A 22,411-nucleotide genomic window follows, 5' to 3' on the forward strand; every position below is an offset into this window, starting at 1 on the left:
GAATGAATGTGGATCACAAGCAGGTGACTTCCTAGAGACACACTATGGTCAAGCAGGAGTGCAGGGAGGAAGTGGTGGGCATTTGTTAGCTGCCTGCTGCAAAGCTGACATGGCAGTAACCACAGACTTCTTCATGAGCAATGGTGGGTATATTCTCCCAACTTTTCTTCTGCTACACTGTTGTCCAACAAGAGGTACAATCCTGGGCTTCTGATCCAAAAGGCTCTTCAAAATTGCAACAGGACACTAATTTTTAATAGTTCTTCCTGGATCCTCCATTAAACCCTTCTTGTAGATGGGGGTGACATGAGCCTTCTTCCCATTTTCTGGGATGTCCCCCAATTTCCACAGCTTCTCAAAGATTATGGAGAGCGTCCTTGCAATGATGTCATCCATCTCTCTTAACAACCTTGGGTGGATAGCATCAGGGCCCATTGATTTATAGGGGTCAAGCTCCTGTAATAGCTCACATACTGACACTTCCTTCACTGATGGTGGGTCTGTGTTTGCATTGACCTGGATTTTTATTCCCAAGGACTGTTACCCAACAGTGCTGGTAAAGACAGAGGTGAGGAAAGCATTAAGGATCTCTGCCTTTTCAACCCTGTTGGTGACTAATTCACCTCTCCTGTTTAACAAGGGGCTGATATTTTCCTTCTGTTTCTGCAGGTTCTTTATGTACCTGAAGAACACTTTCTTGTAGTTTTGGACATCTCTGGCCAATTCCAATTCAAGCTGAGATTTTGCTTTTCTAACTGCACCTCCGCACACCCTGTTGATGCTCTTGTAGTTCTCAACAGTTATTTGTTTGCATTTCCATCTCTGGTACACTTCTCTTGGTTTTGAGCAGGCTTGGAGGCTTGCAGGTAAGCCAAGGAGGTCTCTTGCTCTGCCTACTTCCCTCACTTTTAAAGGGGATGAACTGGTTTTGTGCTTCCAGAGGAGCACTCTTGAAAAACTCCTAGCACTTGCTAGCTTCTTTATCCTCCATGAAGCTTCCCACAGAATCCCTCTCAAATGAGCTCTTAGTGAGCTGAAGTTTGCTCTTCTAAATTCTGAATCCTCTGTCTTGGTACTAACCTTCACTGTGCTCAGCAGGATCCCAAACTCCACAATATTGTGATCACTGCAACCAAGGCAGTAATAGTAACTCACCAGGATACTACACAAAGGAAGTTTTCTTGTTTGTGAGTAGCAAGTCCAGCAGTGCCACATTCCTGGTTGGCCCTGCTAACGCTTATCACACATTTAACATTTGTGTGAGGAAGCTGTCCTCTACACTTCTCCTGTCCAGAAGAAGACAGACTTGGGTGTAAATAGGTAGGAGTGACAGAGCTCAAGAGTAGAAATTTGGGGCAGTAGAGTTTGTGGGGAGCAGGATAAGCACTTCCTATCCACAGCACCTGACAGTTCTAGGGGTCAGTCTTCAACAAGGAGCTCCCAGTATGCACTGGCAGCATGGTGTTGAAAGTGAGGGCTGAGCTGCTGCATGAGTAGTGGGCATTAATTCTGGTCCCAGGCACCTCTGCAACTGCTCTGATCACCGTTCTACCAAAATGGTTCTACAGAATTTGGAATTAGGACCATTACTTTCTTTTCTGGAATATGCAGGACTGTAAGCTTCCTGTAAACAAACAGACCCGTGTCATTTCTGAAGAAGCCTTAAGAAGGGAAGCTGCAGTTCCTAGTTCTTTTTTAAAGACTGGACTTGAGTAAGGACCTTGGAATTCCACCCTAAGGGAAGAACTTAGAATAGGTGACAATGTTCTTGTATTTAATCACTAAACGTTGGCCTAAGCAAACAATGCTGTAAACCTTTCCCCTCCCAGGGAAAGCTTACGTGCCACTTGAAGCACTTCAAAAACAAACACTACCTGTTATTTGCTTTTTAGTCTCTACATCCCTGGTGTGTCGGAGTAGGTGGAGCAAGAGTGGGATCCCTTTCTGCTCTGACACTTCCAGTTTGTTGTCATTGTCCTCAAACACCAAGTTTCTCAGAGCACCACATGCTGCACGCTGAATGTCCTCATTCTGAACATCAAGAAGTTGTAAAAGTTTGGGGATACCACCAACTAAGAAAACCTGTGAGGAGAACAAAACACAGCAGAGAATAGTTAGATACTGCAACAAATTCCATCCTTCCCTCCCCAGCAAACCTTTAAATAGTCATAAGGACTTGTTTCATTTGCTCCCATTTGAAAGATTTGAAGCACAGATCATTAATCATTTGGCCATGACTTCTGAGCTTTCATATGAGTCACAGTTAAAATCCACAACTAAAGGAAGCATCATAATTTAGTAATTAATGTAAGAGAATGAAACTAAATCTTTTCTGGCTTTTCTGCAGATTTGTACTGTCTGATAAGAAATTTAATTGCTCTGTATTTTAGCTTCCATGTTGTTGATATGGATAGTTGAGATTTAACTCAGAAACATTTATGAACTGCTTTGAGATTTCTGGATGTCAAATGCTCCTCATGTGCCAAGTTTAGTGTTCTCTTTTTTTCAGCAGCCAGCCTGATGGACAGACAATCTTTTTTTTCTATGTTAACTTCTGTGCATGTGTTGAAAGTGTATTAAATAAGAATACATTATACTTAGTACTTCTGCTCTCTGGCATATTGAAAATAAAATAGTAAACTAGTAAACTTCAAAACGTAGATCATTAAACACTGCAAGCTAGTTAAAATTAGTGAACCACCTACATTTAACAAAGACTACTCTTTAGTGTCTATTTCTTTAGAAAACGAGATTTTGGCCCCATATGAATGAAGAATTAATAAAATGTTATTTTAAAGCAGCTGTAAGGAAACAAAGAGTTTCCAGGTTCTACATGTTGTGGCAAATGATGAATCCCATATGAGCTGTTCTGTGGCATAAGAAAAGCCTTGGCCCACTTGGGAATGAGTTTATTATGGAAAATACCTTACAATCATGTACAATTGAGGATGATTCCTCCAGCATCTCAAAATGCCATATGCTTTTGTGGACAAACTCATCCTTGTGTAGAACCAACAGCATGTGAAAGACTTAGATATCTGATACATCTGTTTTGAGTAGTCCAGAGATTAATGATAAAAAGAATTCAATACAGTCGACAGGTGTTGGCAACATGAAGAAATGAAATGCAACAAAGCCTTTTTGCCCTTCATGCCCTGGCAAACTACACTGCCTGCTTGCCTTTCTTCTGATTCATCTGTACAAAAGGCACAGTTTCTTGCTACTTCACTGCTGACCTGATTCCCCCTGCATTCATTCAGCAGTCACCCAGGTGCTAGCAGAAGGAAATGTGGAAATACATGTCTTGAGCTAAGGGGAGCACAGAGCACACTGAAGGCACAGTCATCCATCTAATTACAGGAGATAAGCCCTTCTGACACCGATACTGTAGCTGGTTGGTTTTTTAAAACATTTATGCAGGCTTTCTGTTGGTATTTTAAGGGATTTACAGCTCTTGTAAAAGAAGTGGTGCTATTTCGATCTAATGTGCAGAGGAGAATTCACAAAAGCTATTGATTGGTCTTTCAAAATTTTCATCAGCAGACAAAATTCACCAAAGTGCTGTAAGACCACAAGTTCACATGAAAAAAGAAAAGTCACTAGACCTGAAGACTATCAAGTATCAGGGAACAAAACATCGGGAGACAAAGAAAAGGAATGCAGGCTGAAAGGCTAAAAAGGGGAAATAAGGCAATGCCAGCATGAACGAGTCTAATGGACACCAAACAGCAAAAAACTGTATATGTGGGATAGACAAGAAAATAGAAGAAGGCTTGAGGCTGACTGCTCCATTTTGAACTCTTTTACTTATCCCCTTGTTTTCCAGGAAGCTGCCTGAGAGAGCTTTGAATAACAAAACACTTTCATTGAATAAAACATTCGATCCAAAAGCTCTGTCCTCAGACTGAAGTTAAGGCTGTTAATAGCACTGTTGTTTTTTTTTTTTTCCAAAACAGACTTTGATCTACCAGAAGCAAGCTAAAATACCAAAGGACTGTGATGTTTGGCTGTCATTGAACTGGACTGCATATACATGAATATGGAGTTAAGGCTGAGATTATGTATAAATATTACTAAGCATACTATAAAACAAAGCAGGTGTAGAGAATTTTTTTGAAATGGTTGAAATAAACAACCACCTTGCACATTAATGTACAGAATTGTTCAGCAAGAGAGCCATAAATGTGTTTGTTAGTGAAATTGAAAGAAAAAGAAAGAGAATATTTTTTACTATGCCCTTTCAAAGAACTTTTAAGAGACTTACTAAGTCTCTTGTAAGACACTTAACAAATTTGGTTAGTCCAAACAATGTATTAATGCATTTGTGCAGTCCCAGCAAGCCCTTACTGATTTGGCTAATCCACACACTATATAAATGCACTCATGCAGTCCTAGCAGACCCTGAGGCTTGGCTAAGCTTGTGCTGCACTCCCAGAGTGTTCTTTTCTGGGATGTTTTCTTTTCTGTACCAATGATGTAAGCATGTCAGTCAAAAATGAGAGACAAGCAATTATATTGGCAAAAAAGTTTAGACTCTGCAACTTACAAAGAATTTATAAAGGCTGAAAGAACTGTGTTTGTTTGGCCTGAAAAAGAGCAACCTCTATGGGTATACACTTAGAAGTTTTATCATATATGAAAAAAAGTTATCGAGGGGACAGAAAAATAAATTTTTCTCCACGTCTATCAAGATAGGATAGAAATTAATCAACTCAGTTTGCAGAAGGGAGATCTCAGTTACACTTTAGGAGTAACTGGTAAGGGTACTATTTTGACTGCCAAGGGAGCTTGTGGGATCCTAATCAATGAGATTTGTTGAAAGTTGGTCATAAACATCTGTAATTACAGATGGTTTGGATTAATTGTCACCCCACATTTCTATGTTTCCTACCACAAAATGCTAAAGACCAAATTTTTGCTAGCATAGACCAGTGTCATTCCATCGATTTAAAACAATCTGCACCAAAATATATTCAGCATATTTTAGGGAAAATATTCAACTTCAGTATCCTACAAGGTTTCTTGGAGTGTCTTTATTTTTTTTTTTTCATGTTGGCGCATGGTACCACACAGTATAGAAAGTTACTTTCTTTACCTGATTGCAACTGGCATAAAAATAATTACTTACTTTTCTTCTGGCATCTGCCTTCTGGAAGCACTCATGCTGTATGAAAGTCACAGCAGCAAGAATCCTAGGTGTGGACTGTGTATTTTCACTCTTCAGGATGCTCACTGCACGCTCCAGAGTCATCTCCCCTTCTGGGCTCCTTAGAAGTAGACAGAGGATATATAGTGAAGTAAGACTGCAGAAAAATCATAATTTAGCCTGTGAAATTTCTTGTAATACTAGCATTTTCATATTTTTCAAGTAACTTTATCTTTTCTTAGAAAATTATTCCCTTTCCAGTAGCAGAAAATGCAATAAATGCTTTAAGAGATACTGTTCTGGGGGAAGAGAAAATCATAAATGGACGTGTTGTAACAATGAGAGCTTCTGGACAAAACAAGTCATGCTCTACATTACAAAAACAAAATAGAAACATCAGTGGATAAAGGACTAAGATCCAAAGAAGGTCACATCCAAATCAGAGTGTTTTTCACTGATCATGAAGATACCTGGATGTTTTTCTCAGTAATGTGACAATTGGATTTTTATACTTGTTTTGATGCCTTTCTTCAGTGTCTCAGTTCACAGACTACATATATACAAGGCTTAGTGCTAGTTTTTTTGAAGCTTGCGGAAGTTGCTCTAGTTTGAACTACATGGGCAAAGCTCTTTTTCATGTGGGACAAAACAAATCAAATAAAAATTAAATCAAGTATGTACATTGCTTCTGATAGGATTAAATATATATGTGGCTATCTTCCTCCCAGCTTCCAGCATGTTTGCTTAAATTATAATTGTGTTAGACAACCTTACAAAAAATTGGAAAGAGAGGTCACCAGACCCTTTTTTTCCCCAGTAAATGGAACAGAAAACATGGCACAATCAGGTACATTAGCTCTGGGACAGGCGGTTATGTTCCCCAGCCTTTTTATTTACTTTCTGTTTCAAATTCTCTGCACCAAGAGAAAAAGAAAAAGGGAGGGTAGGAGGGAAGTAGACATAAACATGAGGCTTTTTTTCTTTTTAAGTAATTTTGGAGAACCAGATCCCAGGCTGGTGAGATAAGGGCAAGAGGGAAGTCTGTGAAACACAGTTCAACAAGTAGTCATTTGCAATAACTCCCTACTTCAGAGCTACCAGAATTAGAACATCTCACTTGATAATGAACTCAGTAAATGCACCTAAAATTAGAGATTTTGACACAATTACCTTGCATGTTAAAATAGGGAAATAAGTTTCCCTATTTTAAACTGACTTTTTTAAGTAAGCAGAAATATTAAATAATAAATAATGTTCAGAAAAGTGAAATACAAAATGCTTTTGTTAGTGAGAAATGCAATATTTCTAAAGCATGTGTTTGTGGACTGCACCAGGAGTCACTGAGTTCTTCAGCTCTGAGATTTTCCCAATAATGGACTGGCAGAATCAAAAGAGCCTGGAAGACCAGGCTTGCCCAGAATGGGCTGTGGAGGAGCAAGGCAGACAAACTAGGCAGAAAACAGGCAGATTTCTCACAGGAAATCTTGTTACAGATGCATTGAAATCCAACTCTTTATGATGAACTCATGAGCTTTGAGACAAAAATGGATTTAGTTGGAATTTTCCCTGCCAGCTACACTGTAGATCATCATCACTTGTTGCAAATTAAATTATACTCTCATACTCCAAGTTTTCTACCTGCCTCTACATTTCCCGTTGGTATAAATAATATTATTTCTTGTCTTCTCCCCTACTCTGAGTCAGTATTTTAAGGAAATAAACTGCATGTCTAGGTGCTGATGCACACTAGTGCAAGATGAAGATGAAATAAAGGGGACAGAGTGCTGAGGATGTCAATGGAGAGGATAAACCAAAGTGAAAGTAGACAGAACTATGGCTAATAGATCTGGCACTCTGGGCTCAGGTCTGGCAATATTCACAGCTTTCTGATTTTCAAAGTTTACTTCAGCCCAGATTTAAAACAAAGTAGTTACTTAGTTACTCTAAGTTGCAAGTCGGATGTACTGATCGGAAACCTACTTAAAGATCTTGAACGATGAGTAATGAAAAAAGCCAGATCACATTTCTTCTTCTTACTCTCTTAGAAGTGGGAGAGAAAAACAGGCTTTTCGAGTTCGGGTTGTAGTCAGGTTTCTTAAATCAACAAGGGTTTTGTGACTGTATTACACATCTGAGCTTACGTGAGCACGCCTATCTGCCTGCTAGTCACTGCACTAACTCTGGAGCTCTTTGATCAGATTCTGTTCTTTCCGCAGTGGCAGACATCTCCAATGTTTTAAATTGTGAGTCATTTCAGTGACTAGTGGCAGAGAAGGACTCATCCATCCACTATGCAAGGTCAAGATTCCTGTATGAGCTGTTCCCTCATGGGACATAAGAGAAATCTGTGAGAAAGCCCCAGGATGCCAAGGATGTCCCAGAGTAGTAAAGATCCATCAACAGTCACTGTCAGGCTGAGAGACCAGATTTCTAAGTGCTTGGTGTGTAGACCTGCATTGAGACTGAGAGCAGCCCACCATTCACCAGAGTTACCCCTTCATGGCTGATACTCCTTCATGTGCAGTAGCCAAAATCTTTCTCTCCTGTTGTCCACTGCTGTACCAGGATTGCTCTTCATTGGATAAAAACAGCATTAACTAAGATTTTTGCTGACAGTAATAAAGGATGCAGTATAATCCTTGACTCTTAATGGTACTCATAAAGTTGCAGCACCCTGTATTTCATCAAAATAGAATTTGATGCAATGATTCCATTCTACCCTCAAGACATTTACAGGTAAACTTAATAGCTACGTGGCTGCTTAGCATGTGTAATGACAAGAAACATCCAGACACTCAGGCAATGGTTGTTAAACGGAAGAATGAAGTCAGACAAGTTCTGACTTCACTTTAACTGATGGAATATAACATTTTTGAGATACATACGCTGTGTTGTCTCATCATTTAGTGACAGCTCTCAGCACATTTAGAGGTCAGGTTCTGTAAGAAGCTGTTTCTCAGCTTCAGGTTAAACCTCTCTCTTCCCCAAGCCCTTGACATAAGGATGCTTTTAACTGCTTCACTTCACCAGAAGATACAGAGATAACATCTCTATATTCTGATTTTTCTGCTTTGATTTCATAGCATGAACTAATTCTTCTATAGGAAGTTTGAAAATGCTTTTATATACATTTCAAATCCTATATGCAGCTAGACCACTGTTTATCTTTAACCTCACAAAACTGTTTATTAACAGCTAACTCTTAATTAACCTTGCAAAGACCTAAATTTTGATTTGCATAGAAAAGTAAAAATTTCTGAAAAAATCAAACTGCTCAGAAAACAGGCTTATCTTACCCACCCTATTCCCATTATTAAGGGAGCAATAGCTAAGGAAGAAATACCTCAGATAATGCAATCTCAAAATCAAAAAGAATGAGAAATGACAAGTAAGGTGAAAATCTCTATTAACTTCTTAAACTGAGAAGTCTTGACAGAAGTTGTACTGCTGGTGGAATGATGAACTTAAGTGAAAATCTCTGATTTGACAGCAGTGTATGCCTTAAAGCAAAATGTTCTGTATTCTGTTTTAAATCCCTAATTCAACATTATACTGTGCAGTAGGCTAGATGTGGATGAACTGGAATGTACTACCACCAAAATAGGATTTCTGCATCAAGCCCTTCCAGTAGTGAGAATTAGAAGGGGAGTTATTATATGAGTATTTTAAATGTCTGAAAACAGGAATAATGTATGTGGATACCATACACACATTATTACATAAGCATGTGTAACAAATCTGACTTCAGTCAGCTAAAATGGCTACAGTTTCTTCCTCATAATTTAAGAATCTAGTGGTACAAATCTCTTGCAGATTTGTATCTTAAATGCTACTTTTCACCAGTCTCTTCACTAATATAAGCTATTACATTTTACAGACTTTTTTTCAAACTCCGGGTAGAATAAAGAGCCCTTCACCCCGCAAAAAACCTAGCTATGAAACTGAAGTAGAACCTAGGCTATTTGAATATCTAAACAAGATATGTACAAGTAAACTCAATAGAAGTACTGAGATAAATGAAATCTGTAAACATCTACAAAAGGAACTTTAGAGGCTTTCACAGCACTGCCTATTGTTTCCCTCTGTAATTTTCAGCAAAAGCTGAACTTAAAAACTGGCACTTAAGGAATTATGCTGTAAAAAAGTCTTCCACTAGGTCACAAATCTTCCATCTGAGTTCAGCATGATCTCAAGCTACTTGCACAATGACTGAAGACAGATGTTTACACCTGCAAGTATGAAAAGCACTTTGGCTGATGTTTGTGCAGGCAGACAACCAGACTCCAGTGTCTGCACCTGCAAAAGAAGAACCAAAATTGCTCCTACACAAAATTAAATGGTTCAGAAAGGTACTCAAGAATGTGCCTAAACTTAAATAAATTATTAAGTCAATGGAATATGTGCCTGTTTGAAAATCGTCTTACTGATAAACGAAGTCCTCCCAGGAATCTATTTTCTACATTACTACTCCCAAATCTGTAGCTGCTGTCAGCTCTCAGCTATTTTTTCCTGGACTTACTTGCTGTAAAGACTGGACACTTCAGAGTCACATCACTATATACCAGCTCTCTTAATTCATGCATCACCCAGAGATGAAAATTTTGACCCAGATTGGATGTGGACACAAGACTTTATATGTTTGTAAATCCAGTCATAACACACAACATGTAGTTGCAACAGGCAATACCTGATCTGTATGCAGCAGTGATACCAGATGATGCCTCATCTCACACAAAAGCAAATTAAGAAAAAGAAGAATGGTGGCCTTCAGAAAAATGAACTTAACACAGTTATGGAAAAAGAAACATTTCATAATAACACCATTGTAAATTACACCATGACTAACTTTAGAAACCTTGGGATTCTCTTTGGATTATGAAACAACAACAGACAGCACAGTTATCAGTGCAAGTAACCACCTCCTGTTTACCACGTGGTTTGTTCTGTCCATTGAACCTGAAGTGCTCTGGAAACATTTAGAAATACTCTAAAATGAAAACAATACTCACTCCTGACAGGAATTTCAGAACTGATGATTTTTTTTTCTTTTGAAAATGGAATTGATTGTAGACATTTGGAAATCTTCTCTAAAAGGGAACTTTAGGGGGGAAAAAAGTAATTTGGGAAAAATGAAAAAAAAAGAATGCTTCTAAGATTTTAAACAATTTTCCTGAGTCCTTGGGGCAGAGTTAACAGGGCTTCAAATTAAGATAATGCCTTCAGAGCATGTAGGATCTCAAGGTAGCTAGAATCTCTCAGGTCCCAAGATTCAGAGCAGTTATATTTGTTCTATGGGATGGATGTTGCTACAGAGCTAAGATAAATTTCTGCCTGTGTTTTAACTGAGGTTTACCAAACCTAAAAAGTTTCCTTGAAACCATGAAGGATTTTTAACAGGAAATTGTCAACCTGCCAAAAGCTGCTTCATTGGTAGATTTCTGACCTATTCCTGTGAGAACAAGTGCTGAAATATATGGTCTCTTATAAGCACAAAATTTGCCAACACATTACTGTGTATTGTGACTTAAGTTGTAAATTATTCAGTGACTGCTTCATATTGCCTTATAAAATTGATTAACTCTTGGCAAAAGGGGGTCCCAAACCTCTTCAGGAGGTGTGGACCCTGCAGCATGTGCATGTTTTCTCCCTCTCCTCTGCTGCACTGGAAGTGGATTTTTAAAAGCTAATGTACTTTCTGCCTCCTCTGCGCCGACATTTCATGCACCATGTTGGCTTCTGAACCATAAGCTGTCAGTTTTTCTTTTTAAACAGGTTCCATTCAGCTGTGACGCCCCTGAATCAAAGCTGATCCTGCATTGTGCTTACCCTAGGTGAGATCCATTGATGGTGACTTGCTCACACTGCAGGAAACCATTTCTACCTGCTGCTGCCACAGCAGCAGTCAATGGCATCCTCTTCCCATCTGTTTCTTCAGTGACACTGGTTATTGAAGCTGGCTGGTAAGCTTCCCTCCTGGTCTGTGTGCTTCTCAAAGTAGTTTGGTACCAGCTGGACCTTAAAGATTGCCTGTTTTGAGATCCCAAATGGGAAGCAGTTGGTGATTTCACTTGTCCCATCGCACTGCCTGAGGTCAGATAGTTCTCTTTCTCCAAAAGGTTGCTCATACTGTGACTGTTGCCTGCTTGATGGTACAGAGGTACAGTGGGGCTGGGGTAGACACCATCAGGCATGGTGTCATTAACAGCCCCCATGTGGGACTGCCTTTTAAAGGAGCGTCCCCTGTTCACTGAATCCCGAAGAGTGTAACCAACAATCTCAGACCGCGCGTATCTTGGTGGGACAGTCCCGTTGGATCTCCTGCTATCTCCATGCCTCATGGAGAATCCAGCTGAAAACCCTCTGTCATAGTGAAAATCATTGGACATGTATGACAGTCTTTCAGGACTTTGTTGGGGTGAAACCTCTAGTCTCTTCAGAGGCTGCCTTTGAGCTCTCTCTTCCATTGTCTTGTAAGTAATCCTCGTCCCCCAGCCATTTGTATAAAAGGATGGTGAGGCCACCTGTTCAAGAGTGCATGAAAGAAGAGGAGACACAGCAAGATCACAGCATTTAGGGATAATAACAAAGAAATCAAACCAAAACTGATAAAAATTCTAAGGTCTGCTATCAGAAAACAAAATGTGAACATAACCAAAATTGTGCATTAAATGGGATTTGGCAAAACTTCTTTGTATCTAACAAAGGCAGGAAGAAATACAGTCTAACATCAGAAGACAAAGTCTAAGCATCTAGTCTTTTGTCGAGAACATGCATAAGCCAGTTATGTCTGGCAGTGAACAGTCTGCTTATTCATGGAGTTTTTAGCTTCAGTTTGAAACTTCTTGGGGATTAACATCCTTATCTGCTACTAAAATTAAATTTAAGCCGCCCAATAGACAGAAGAAAATTAATCAGTCAGCTATTAAAACATTATACTTATTTGTCTGCACATTGCTATTATTACCCACTCCGTTGATGTAGGATCTAGTAAAAAGAGACAGTCCCTTCCCTGTTTGGCTAACCCCTTAAAATGAAGGAGATTACATAACATTCCAAAGAAACCAAAATGGCCATTTCACCATCTCAATGGTTTCTCTAATTCTACAGTTGAAATTTAACATGATTTTTCTTTTCCTGTCCTTAACGGCATGGACAGTAATGGATCATCATGTTGCTTTATAATTTTCTCTTTTCTAAACTCAACAAACCAAATTCCTTCAACCTTTCATTTATAGGATGTATCTTCAAGATGCTTACTGGCTAGGTGCCATTTGGGGCCTTTCCAATTTTCCTGCCTGTTGTGGTTTAGACCCAGACAGGAGCTGGACACCATGTGTCCGCTTGCTCACTGACACCCCACCCCAAAAATGGACTGGAGAAAAATCAGAAAAATACAAAACCCTGTCGGATGAGATAAGGAGAATTTAACACAACAGGGCAAAAGGAGCAATAAACAACAGTACTAACAATATATAAAGCAAGTGGTACAAAGAAAGAAATCACATTAGCTCCAAAGGGCAATGGTGGCATGACCCCACACTGCATGACCCCCAACCTCACAACCTTCTGCCTTGGGCAAGAGGTCAGCATGGTATCAAATAACCTATTGCTGGTGCTGGTTTGGTTGTCTATCCCATTTGTAGCTCCCTCACAGCTTCTGGTGAAAATTAAACCTATCCTACCCAAACCTGGACACTACCTTTTTCTTATTCTCTAAATTTGACATCATATATTAAAGATCTTCTAAAACTACGTCAATTTGTGAGACTATCTGGGCTTGAAATAGAGAAGTCATGGCCCAATTTTTTTTTTTTTAAATCAGTAAGCATTGTGGTGTCCAGCCATAAATCAAAGCCTCATAAATTCCATTTCCATGTTGCATTAAGGTTTCAGCATTTTAAAGGCATTTTTTAAGGTAAACTGAGAAGCTTACACAAGTTATTAATTGAAAGTACAATAAATAGCAGATAGCTGCCAGACGGATATCTCTTTATGTCACTGTTGAGGAGTTACTGAGGGTGACATCTGACTCACAAAAGGAGTAAATGTTGCTGAAACTAGTAGGCTGAGGCAAGGATCATTGGATATATCTGTTTGTTCTACAAAAGCAATGCAAGGATATCTTTGTTTTGTTTGCAGACAAGGAAAATAATGCTTTTATGAAATCCTAGACCTTGTGGCTTTTTCTGGTTTTCACACAGGACAAACAGTCCCTGTGTTGTGGTTTGGTTTTTTGTTTGGTTGGTTGGTTGGTTTGGTTTGGTTTGGTTTTTTTTTTCTTTTTCCCTTCCAGCCTGGAAAACTGTAATATTTTCTTTTGATTCCTGTGTCACTTCCAGTTTTCCTCTTGTTGCTCTCTTTTGGAAAGGAGGGATTTACATCAAAAATTATGGACTGGATGGTAGGTGAGAACAGAGGACAAGAGGACAGAGAAGGAAATGTTAAGTCAATGGTTCTAACTCTCTCCATACAGAGCCAGAGCTGCTTCATTAACTGGCCAGAAGCTGGGCTACTTCCTTTAATGATAATAAGCCAATCTTGAGTAATCTAAAATAAAGGAAGTACTGACCTCTCCACATATAGTTAGTTATTAAATAAATATTTCTGCTCTCAAGCTGAATTACCTTCAGTTTACTAACATTAATTACACAGTAGTTTGCCACTGAGCTATGTGTTGATTTCCAAGTATTATAGTTGCTCCCTCAACCAGGTTCATACCAGATATGAGCTGTGTCACAAACTCTGCAGAAAACCAATTATTTATCTTAGCATTCAGGCCACAAACCCAAAAACAGTTGGTCAAAATAACAAGTGAATTTGTGATTAGACAGTTTAGAAACACCACTGTAGTATGAGGACTGTGCTGCTGAAATTCTTGTAATGCTAAAACAGGTTACATCATGATTATTTTCTACTAAAGCAATGTTTTCCTGTGGTTTTAGGTGCTGAATTCCCTAACCTCTTCCACCACATTTCCAGCTCCTACCCATGTCATTCATCACCCTGCGGGATCGATGGACTTTCTCTAGCAGCCTCCAGCTGTTCAGCTGGGTGAGCAGCAGCACAGCCTCCAGCTGCCCTGAGCTACCCATGCGCTGACTGACCTGCTGCCTGGTGGGCCAGATAAATATCTGACTTGTCCCAGCCTTCGCCTTAGTTAATGTTAACAAGATTTTTCATTTTCTACCTTGATGCCAATTATCACAAAACCAACAGGACTGTAAAAAGCCTGTCTGTATGATCCAGTTGAATTTAGCCAATGGCCTCAGAAGTCACTGGCAGGGGGGCAAACATTAACAGATCTCAGTTGTAAAAACATAATTTTCCTGCAATCAGGCTTTAAAAAGCGAACAAGCAAGCAAACCTTGAAACACCATCTACATGCTATTATTTGTGGTAACAAAATTAATAAACTATGCATGTGGTATATTTATTTCTGCTTTTCTTCTTTCTCTCACCTGGTTTGACTGGTAATGTGAGAAACCATAGGGAGTTGTTGGTGCAAAATCATTTTCAGTAATCCCCATGTTATAGACACGCTCTGGAACGCTGGATGCACGGTGTAAACTGCCTGTAACCAACAACTAACAGTAAGATTTTAACAAAACATGACATTGTTATAAAGAACGATCTACAGTATTAGGGCAATGTCCAGGTCTGCGCTGCCATTAATATATATAAGATGAAAACGTGTTTACATTCAGTATATCACATCCAAAACGTGGCTAAGCAAAGCTTTCAAAGGATACAAGCCATTTTTTTCAGTTTCTTACCTATTTTACTGAAGACATATTTTTAACTTTTAGAAGTCTTGTTGATCATGCAGGCATTTAATGAAAAATGTTATAAAAAAAGCAAGCTGATATTTTAAATATCCCAAAGACGGGTGATTAAGTACTGAGAAATAGTATTACCAAACTGCTACTAAGGACACTTATTTCCATTGTAACCACTTTCAATATATATGTATGGCTTACATTTGAGGCTGATTATAACAAGCACAGTACACAAGAAACTAAAATATTGCAGTTGTAGATTGTATGTAGGAAACATGAGTTGATGTGTCTGTTACTTTGCACTCCAGAGATGCAATTTTCACAATGTACCACTGTAAACAAATAGCATACACTGAGTAGAGACTGTTTATTTCATAGCTATCTACCTCAACTGCTGGTGTTTCTTCTCCCTTAGGTGCTAGTTTCATGATAATATATTGGAGTGAGTAATGCTTTAATCCCAGTGCTTCACCCAAAGAGCACGAAGAGCCCACAAAAAAATTCTATGGCTTATGGAGGCACATGGCATATGATCCAAAGTAAATTTGGCTTGTTTTCTTCAAATGTGCAGCCAAAAGGTTCACTAATCCTACAAATAATGTATAAGATCCACAATGTATCTGCTCTGGTTCTTTTTTTCCGTGACCCACCTCTGAAAGCCAAACAGTGCATTGTGATTGTTTCTTTCATTAAAACTGCATTCTTCTTTTAATTAAAAACCATCCAACCAACCAGCCAAAAACTTCAGGCTGTCTCTTATCCAACAATGCAGTGCACTTTCACAAAGTGCTTCTATTAATAGATTTTTTAAAGTAACACATACTACTGAAATAATTATTCATTACATTCTTGTTTTACTATTAGAATCTGCATATAGGAATATCAATAACACTGACAGGTTTAAAGAGGTACAACGGAAGTTAAAAGAATGATATACCTCAAATTGGTCATAAATGGGGCCCGTTTGTGCTGCAGCAGTTTAGGCTGAACAGATAACAGTGGCCAATAAGGAAGGTCATGAATTTTCAAAATAGCACACCCTACCTGAGATAGTACAGAAAAGAAATCTAAAGAACTAATCATTATCTTGGTCAAAGTGCTGAGGCCTCTACTTCTAAGAACAGTAGGAGTCGTATGCCCATAGGAATTCAGGCTCCAAAAACCTGCAGGCAAGTGCCTGCTGGGATTTTTGAAAGCATCTGGTGTACATGTGCCAGACAGCTGAGGCTTTCAGTTCCTGCAGTTAAGACTCTGGGCTTCATTAGGTGCACAAGGGTATCCCCAGGAACTTCATCACACCTGCATCTTTGAGCCTTAGTGTCTGTAATTAGTAAAGGGCTCAACAAGGATGCAAATAAACACAAGATGCATGTAACAAGAATAATTTATGAATGATTCTCACTAGCACATAGCTACCTGGTTAAATCCAAATCTGTGTAAAATGTAATGTAGCATAATACTATACAATATAACAGCAGACTGCGATAATTTGAGGCCTAATTCAATAATACTTTGCAGTTATTTTGTTAATTTAATCATACTTTCCAATTCTTTTATTTTGGCCATGTGAGGCAGATTTAAACATGCATTAGGTGATTTGTTAAGACACATTCACGGCAACTTTGCGTCATGAGAGTGGAATGATGCAGCTTGGACAAACTCATGATTTGGATTGTGGTAATTCCTTTGTGACATTACAAGGTTACCAGAGCCCAAGGGTTACCCAAGTACATGAGAATGCAGTAACAGGAAACTGTTGGTTTATATTTAAAAAAAAAAAAAAATCTGGCCAACGTACACCAACATCCAAAACCTATAAATCCATGTAGATCTCTCATTGTGTAATATAATTCCCATATCAATGTACCCAAGAAGACTCCATCTTAGCCTATTGCTTCTGCCTCCTTTTCAAAGATTCACTTTAGTCATTGCTGTATGTCAAAGTACTTTCATATAATAAGTCTTCAAATACAAATGTGTAAACATTTCTGTTTCTTTTAATTGGAATTTTTGGCCACTTTATTTAGTAAGAAATTATCCTCGGTTCTGTATCTACATAGGGCATGAAGATCCTTTGAACAAGTAATTTGTGCATGTTCTAGGTTGCTCTAAACTCCCTGTCTTTACTAAACAAACTAAAAAATAAATAAATAAAAATAAAAAATAACAAGGCTGTCCCCGAACTAGCTGAGGGTACAAATTTAACAGCTTTCTCTTTGCAAAAGCAAAATACAGTCAATCAGAAATTTTAACACTCACTTTTCTACAAGTAGTCCCTTTTTATACCCTTCAGTCTCCCTGTTAAACTATCCCTCAGTAAACATTTTTCTCTTTCAGTGACAAACACAGCATTTGTTAGCTTATGGAATTCCACTTTGCACTTACTGTATCCCTTGCTTTTTCTTACTACATAAGCCAATTATTTTGCCAGCATTCTACCTGGCAGATTTACTAGGCAGACATAAAATGCATGTCTTTTTACTGGGTACTTTTTTACTTGTGCCAAAAGTCAGTGTGTTATAGGAAAGAGTGGCAACTGAAATGCTGTGTCTTTCCAATAGTTATAAGATGCAGAATAGGGAATCTGATCAAAACTTGCCCCTGCCAGTGAGGCTGCTTTCAGCTTATTCTCGCTCCCTACTACAAAAACCTACATGTCTTTCCCACTTCTCAGATTTGCTATGTATTGTTCAGAAATCATTGGGTAGTCCTTATAAACTTAGTGCTCTGGGTTTTTTTTAAAAAAAAAAAAGGAAGAAAAAAAGCCAAGAATTATTTAAAAAAAAAAAAGGCCACTATATTATGGGTTCATTTACTGTTAGGATTAATATTTTCTAACTGTGAGACTCAGTGTTTTAAGTCTGACAAAAACTCTCTCTTCAGGAAAACGCATACACGATTCAGTTACCCATCCAAATGCTACTTGAGAGGCCATCGGATACCGCACTTGATTTCCAGCAACCAGTCAGGAAAAGCATGGGTTTCCTAAAGGCCCTGCATCATGTCTGTCAACCCATGAGGATATTTTGGAAAATTCAGGCATCTCAGGCAGCAGCAGACACCCATGTGTGGGCAACTGATAACTGTTTATCAGTCTTGCCTCTCCTCTGTCAGTATGAACCAAAGCAGCTCAGAAATACTTTGGATGTGGCTGGTGGAGGAGGAAAACTAAGCCCCTTCACTCTTCTCCACACCTACAATAAAAGCTGTGTAAAAGTCACCTGATACCACAGAATCACAGAATTGTTTTGGTTGGAAAAGACCTTTAAGACCATCGAGTCTAACTGTTACCCAGCACTGCCAGGTCACCACTAAATCATGTCCCTAAGCACCACATTTACACACTTTCTAAATATTTCCAGGGACTGTGACTCCACTTCTTCACTGGGCAGCCTGTTGCAATATTTGACAACCCTTTCTATGAAGAAATTCTTCTTAATATCCAGTCTAAACTTCCCTGGCACAACTAGAAGCCATTTTACCTTGTCCTATCACAAGAGTTATGACAAAATTTTGAGACCTGAAAAAATGTTTACACTATTAGGAGGAACACTGTACAGGTGACTGAGCAAAAATCCCATCTGTCCTCACAGAAGCTCTTCTTCAGGACCCTTTGTTCACCTGGACAGGTCCAACATCTCCAAAAGCTTTGGAAGTTCCACCCCAGCAATCCCTGCCTATGGCTGCAGACAGATAAATCTCCTGTTTGCTTGGCTTTCAAAACCAACAATGACAAAAGGCGTCTCTAAGATATATGATATATGAAAAAGACAATTATCCTCCATTAAGGAGTCAGGTGTATCAAATTCCCCCTAAATCATGTACAGTGTTCACTCTCAGTTGTGAGGGTTTTTCAGCACTTTTGTATTTGAATGGTTACCATGAAAGCTAAATTTTGGCTTTAATTCCCCCACTGCAGGCATCAATGCAGCTGTACTCTGTACACAGAAGTCTATTAAGGACTGTGATATTTTCCTGCATCCCAAGTGCCCACCTGCTGAGTATCCACTTGCTCAGGGCCGGTGAGTAGTTATATCCTGAACACAGACTCCTAGGAGTTCATGAACTGTTATCTTTTAATCCTTTTTTATCTCCACCACTCAAAATGGCCTGAGATGGTGACATTTAAGAACGGCCTATCAGAAACTTCACTGAATCACACCATCTAGAGATCAAAAAAACTTTTTTTTTTTATCATGCTCCTTTATCACTCTGCAAGCACATGCCTGGTCCCAGAGGAGTTCTTCTAGCATTCTTTTCTTTGTGCTGGTCAGTACAACTACACAGGTGCTCAAATTTAAAAAAAAAAACCACAAACAAAAAAAACCCCCAATTCTTCTGGCTTAGGAAGCAGAGGTGAGGAATTTAATGGAACCAACAAAAAGCTGAAGTCAGCAACAAGGAATGTTTTCTACTTCCTTTCCCCACAAAGATATAAACAGAAAATCACTAAGAAGAAGTTACCATGGTCAGAATTCTGCAAAATAGAAGGCAAAGAACAGAAAAATCCCCCAAACTCCTAAAAGCAAGTTTAACAAAAAATGCTACTAAGAATTTTAGAAATTAAGAAATATGGAGAATAAATAAAGCTCTGATTGCAAATGTCTTGTATATGATGTTTTCACTTGGAAATAATTTGTACATTTTGGAAATCAGAAGTTTTTATTCTGTTTTTTATAAACACACTGTGTTTATAAAACTGTTAAAGAATCTCTAAACAGAGATCAGTTCATCAAGCCATTTGGTTTTGTGTGATATATTACTCCACTCTGCCCTCATTTTTCGCAGTGGAACTCATAAGGATGCACAGGATGTACAGGAAAGCAGATTTAATCCAGTGACTGTGCTAAAGGAAGAGAAATATAAATTAATTTTAAAAGCCAATCAAAATCCAAATGTAACAAGATCAGAGGCAAGTGGACTCATAAACAGAATGAAGTCCAATAGGATCCTAAGGCATACACAAAATAATCAGTAGTGTTGCATCATATGTGAGCACACCACCACCAGCCATTAAGGTATATGATTCTGAATGCCATTTGTCTTTGATAAGGCTGAACCATCTACTATCCTTTTTTTCATGCTCAAACAGCACTCAGAAATTTGATATGCCTGCTTTAGTTGTTGAAAATTTTTAAGGGCGGTGTAATCTTTAATTTATAAAGGTTCAGCAACTGATAAACTGGAAACATGCAGCTGTTGCTAAACTACTGCTTGAAAAACTATTAGCAACGTTTGACAGTGTCTTGACAAGAGCTGAAGCAGTACATAACTTCAGTCGGGTGGCAGAGGATGGAATCCTCCAATCTGAGGATCACCTCAATTTCTATTATAAAAAAAGAAGACATACACCCTCAAAAAGAGGGGGGATGGGGGGTGGGGGAAGGGAAAGAAACAGCAAACAACATGGGAGTAGAAGGCAAAAAGATGTTTTTCAATGTAAAGGTAATGCTGAAAGCTAAGCAGATACCTTTAATTTAAAACTCTAAAGAGAAATTTTGCTGCCCAATAGAGTACTTTATGGAGCTTCAAAGCTTTCAGTACAGTCACTGGAAAATGGGTGTGCACAGGTGATACTGGGTAAGACCTTTACTACCACTGATTTTTCATACCCAGTGGCTATGTGCTTGGCTAGTTATAGGCATCTGTGTGAACACTCTGGTTAGATATGTGCTAAGTACCTTGCTGAAGAGAGTCTGAAATAGTCCCACAGATAGGACAGTTGTTATCACAGGGGCCTGTTCCTGCTCCTAAAACTTTGTAATGTCTTCCCTGCAACTGCAAATACGGGATCCTGGGTGAATGCATCTATGCAGCTGTTATAATTCAGAGAAAGTGAGGTTTCTGCAAGTAAAAGAGTGCATATTTGTTAAAAACGCCCTACATATAAGAAATCAAATGTTTCTCAAAGCACAGTCAATTTTTGAGCAAGTCTATATAGAAAGCACATGGGGATAGACATGCATATACACCTATATTTTTCAGGAAAGTCAACATGTTAATTGCATGATTAGCATTTGATTCACACGATATGTATTTCAGATGTAGATAGATACACATAAACATATATTATAAATATATATATATGCATGTATAAATACAAGGAATACATTTTTTTCCAAGTTTTGCAGTGGACTAAAAAATGTACAGTGAGATGGGCGCAAGAACACATCTGAAAGAAGGAAAGTTCATTATATGCATGAACAGTACATGTAACAGACATATCATTTGCCACTCCTGATCATGAAGCTTAAAAGTTTTGGTGCCTCAGAAATGCAAAGGGCCCAAATACTTGACCTTTAGAAAAACAAAGCAAACCAAGATAACTATCCCCAAATCCTTCAGGCCTGTTAATGTGTTCTATGTTTTATGCATGCTTTAGAAACATCATCTCAGGTTCATGACACCAGATCATTTATTAACTATAGCTTAAAAAAAATACTTGTCCCGGGCTCTCTGTTGAGAGAAAAAGAAATTAAATTACCTTAAAAGTGCTTAGAAAACTATTTAAATGAGAGCAGCCATGTGTAGCTTCACATTGCACAGCTGTGTGTACCTGTTTATGCGATTTGTGTGCCTGTTTTTTCTGAGCAGAATGTATCTGCATAGTATGCATTTTTTGCCATGAGGCATTCTTTAGCTAGAAGCCAGATGAAGTACAAGTGAACATTCCTCTGCCTGACAAGATAGATATGTGTAGTTATAAATTCAAAGACCTTTGGCTCACAGCTTTTTGCAAATGAAAGGTGATGGCTTCTTTAATGACAACTGAGCAACAGCAGATACAGACTGTAAGTCAGTCACATCTTCTTATTCAAAAACAGGATTAAAAGTTTTCATGGTGAGGGTTGCTTTTTTAGAAAAATATTTACTTTGAATACAACACATTTCTTCACCATTAACAGCTAAGACTTGCCTTTAACCCCCTGCACCTGACAAAGGTCCCCTGTGGGTGCCTGATGCCGCAGTCAGACCCTGGTTGGGACAAAAGGCTCTCCTTCGTGGACCCTACTGACAGATCTGGCCATATGGCTTCAGAACCTTAGAATCGACGAATCATGTATGTCAAAGAACAGGGTAAATAATGTCTGGTAAGCGTTATCATTCCATGTTTCCCACTCATGCCTTTCCTAGAGTTACTTTTCCAAACTTTCTTTTAGTTATTTTTTTTAATTATTATTTCGAGGTGAAACAAGGATAAAGATTTCCTACCTTTCTTCCCATTTTATTTTGCAAACAAGGCCCGTGGGTAAGGCTAAGGTGTTAAAATAAGCACAGTAAGCAGCTGCTGGATTAGAATTTCGGCTCGAACCTTCCCCCAGGCAGCGGTGAACCTGGAGCGGCCCCCGCCACGCACCCCAGTCACAGCGCTGGAGAGGGAGAGACTTCTTACTCATTTGGTTGGGAAAAAAGAAAGGGAAGTGACAAGAATCACGATTTTCTGTGAAACCGGTGAAGGCCACTGCCCCGAGCAGCCCGCACCTCCCCG

General features: G+C 38.8%; 1 protein-coding gene across 1 annotated transcript in view; it reads right to left on the bottom strand.

Annotated features, from left to right (window-relative positions):
• PKP2 (plakophilin 2) overlaps positions 1–14,712 on the bottom strand; it is a 36,513-nt gene extending 21,801 nt beyond the window's left edge. Inside the window, exons 1-4 of the mRNA XM_008935735.1 lie at positions 14,605–14,712; positions 10,973–11,667; positions 5,129–5,267; positions 1,875–2,082 (exon numbers count right to left, since the gene is read on the bottom strand). Of these exons, the coding sequence (XP_008933983.1) occupies positions 1,875–2,082; positions 5,129–5,267; positions 10,973–11,667; positions 14,605–14,673 (1,111 nt within the window). The 5' untranslated portion in view covers positions 14,674–14,712. The remainder of the gene's footprint in view (positions 1–1,874; positions 2,083–5,128; positions 5,268–10,972; positions 11,668–14,604) is intronic.
• Positions 14,713–22,411: the final 7,699 nt, after the last annotated feature.

The sequence above is a fragment of the Merops nubicus genome, unplaced genomic scaffold (assembly GCF_000691845.1).
Source record: "Merops nubicus isolate BGI_N331 unplaced genomic scaffold, ASM69184v1 scaffold13072, whole genome shotgun sequence".
NCBI lineage: Eukaryota > Metazoa > Chordata > Aves > Coraciiformes > Meropidae > Merops > Merops nubicus.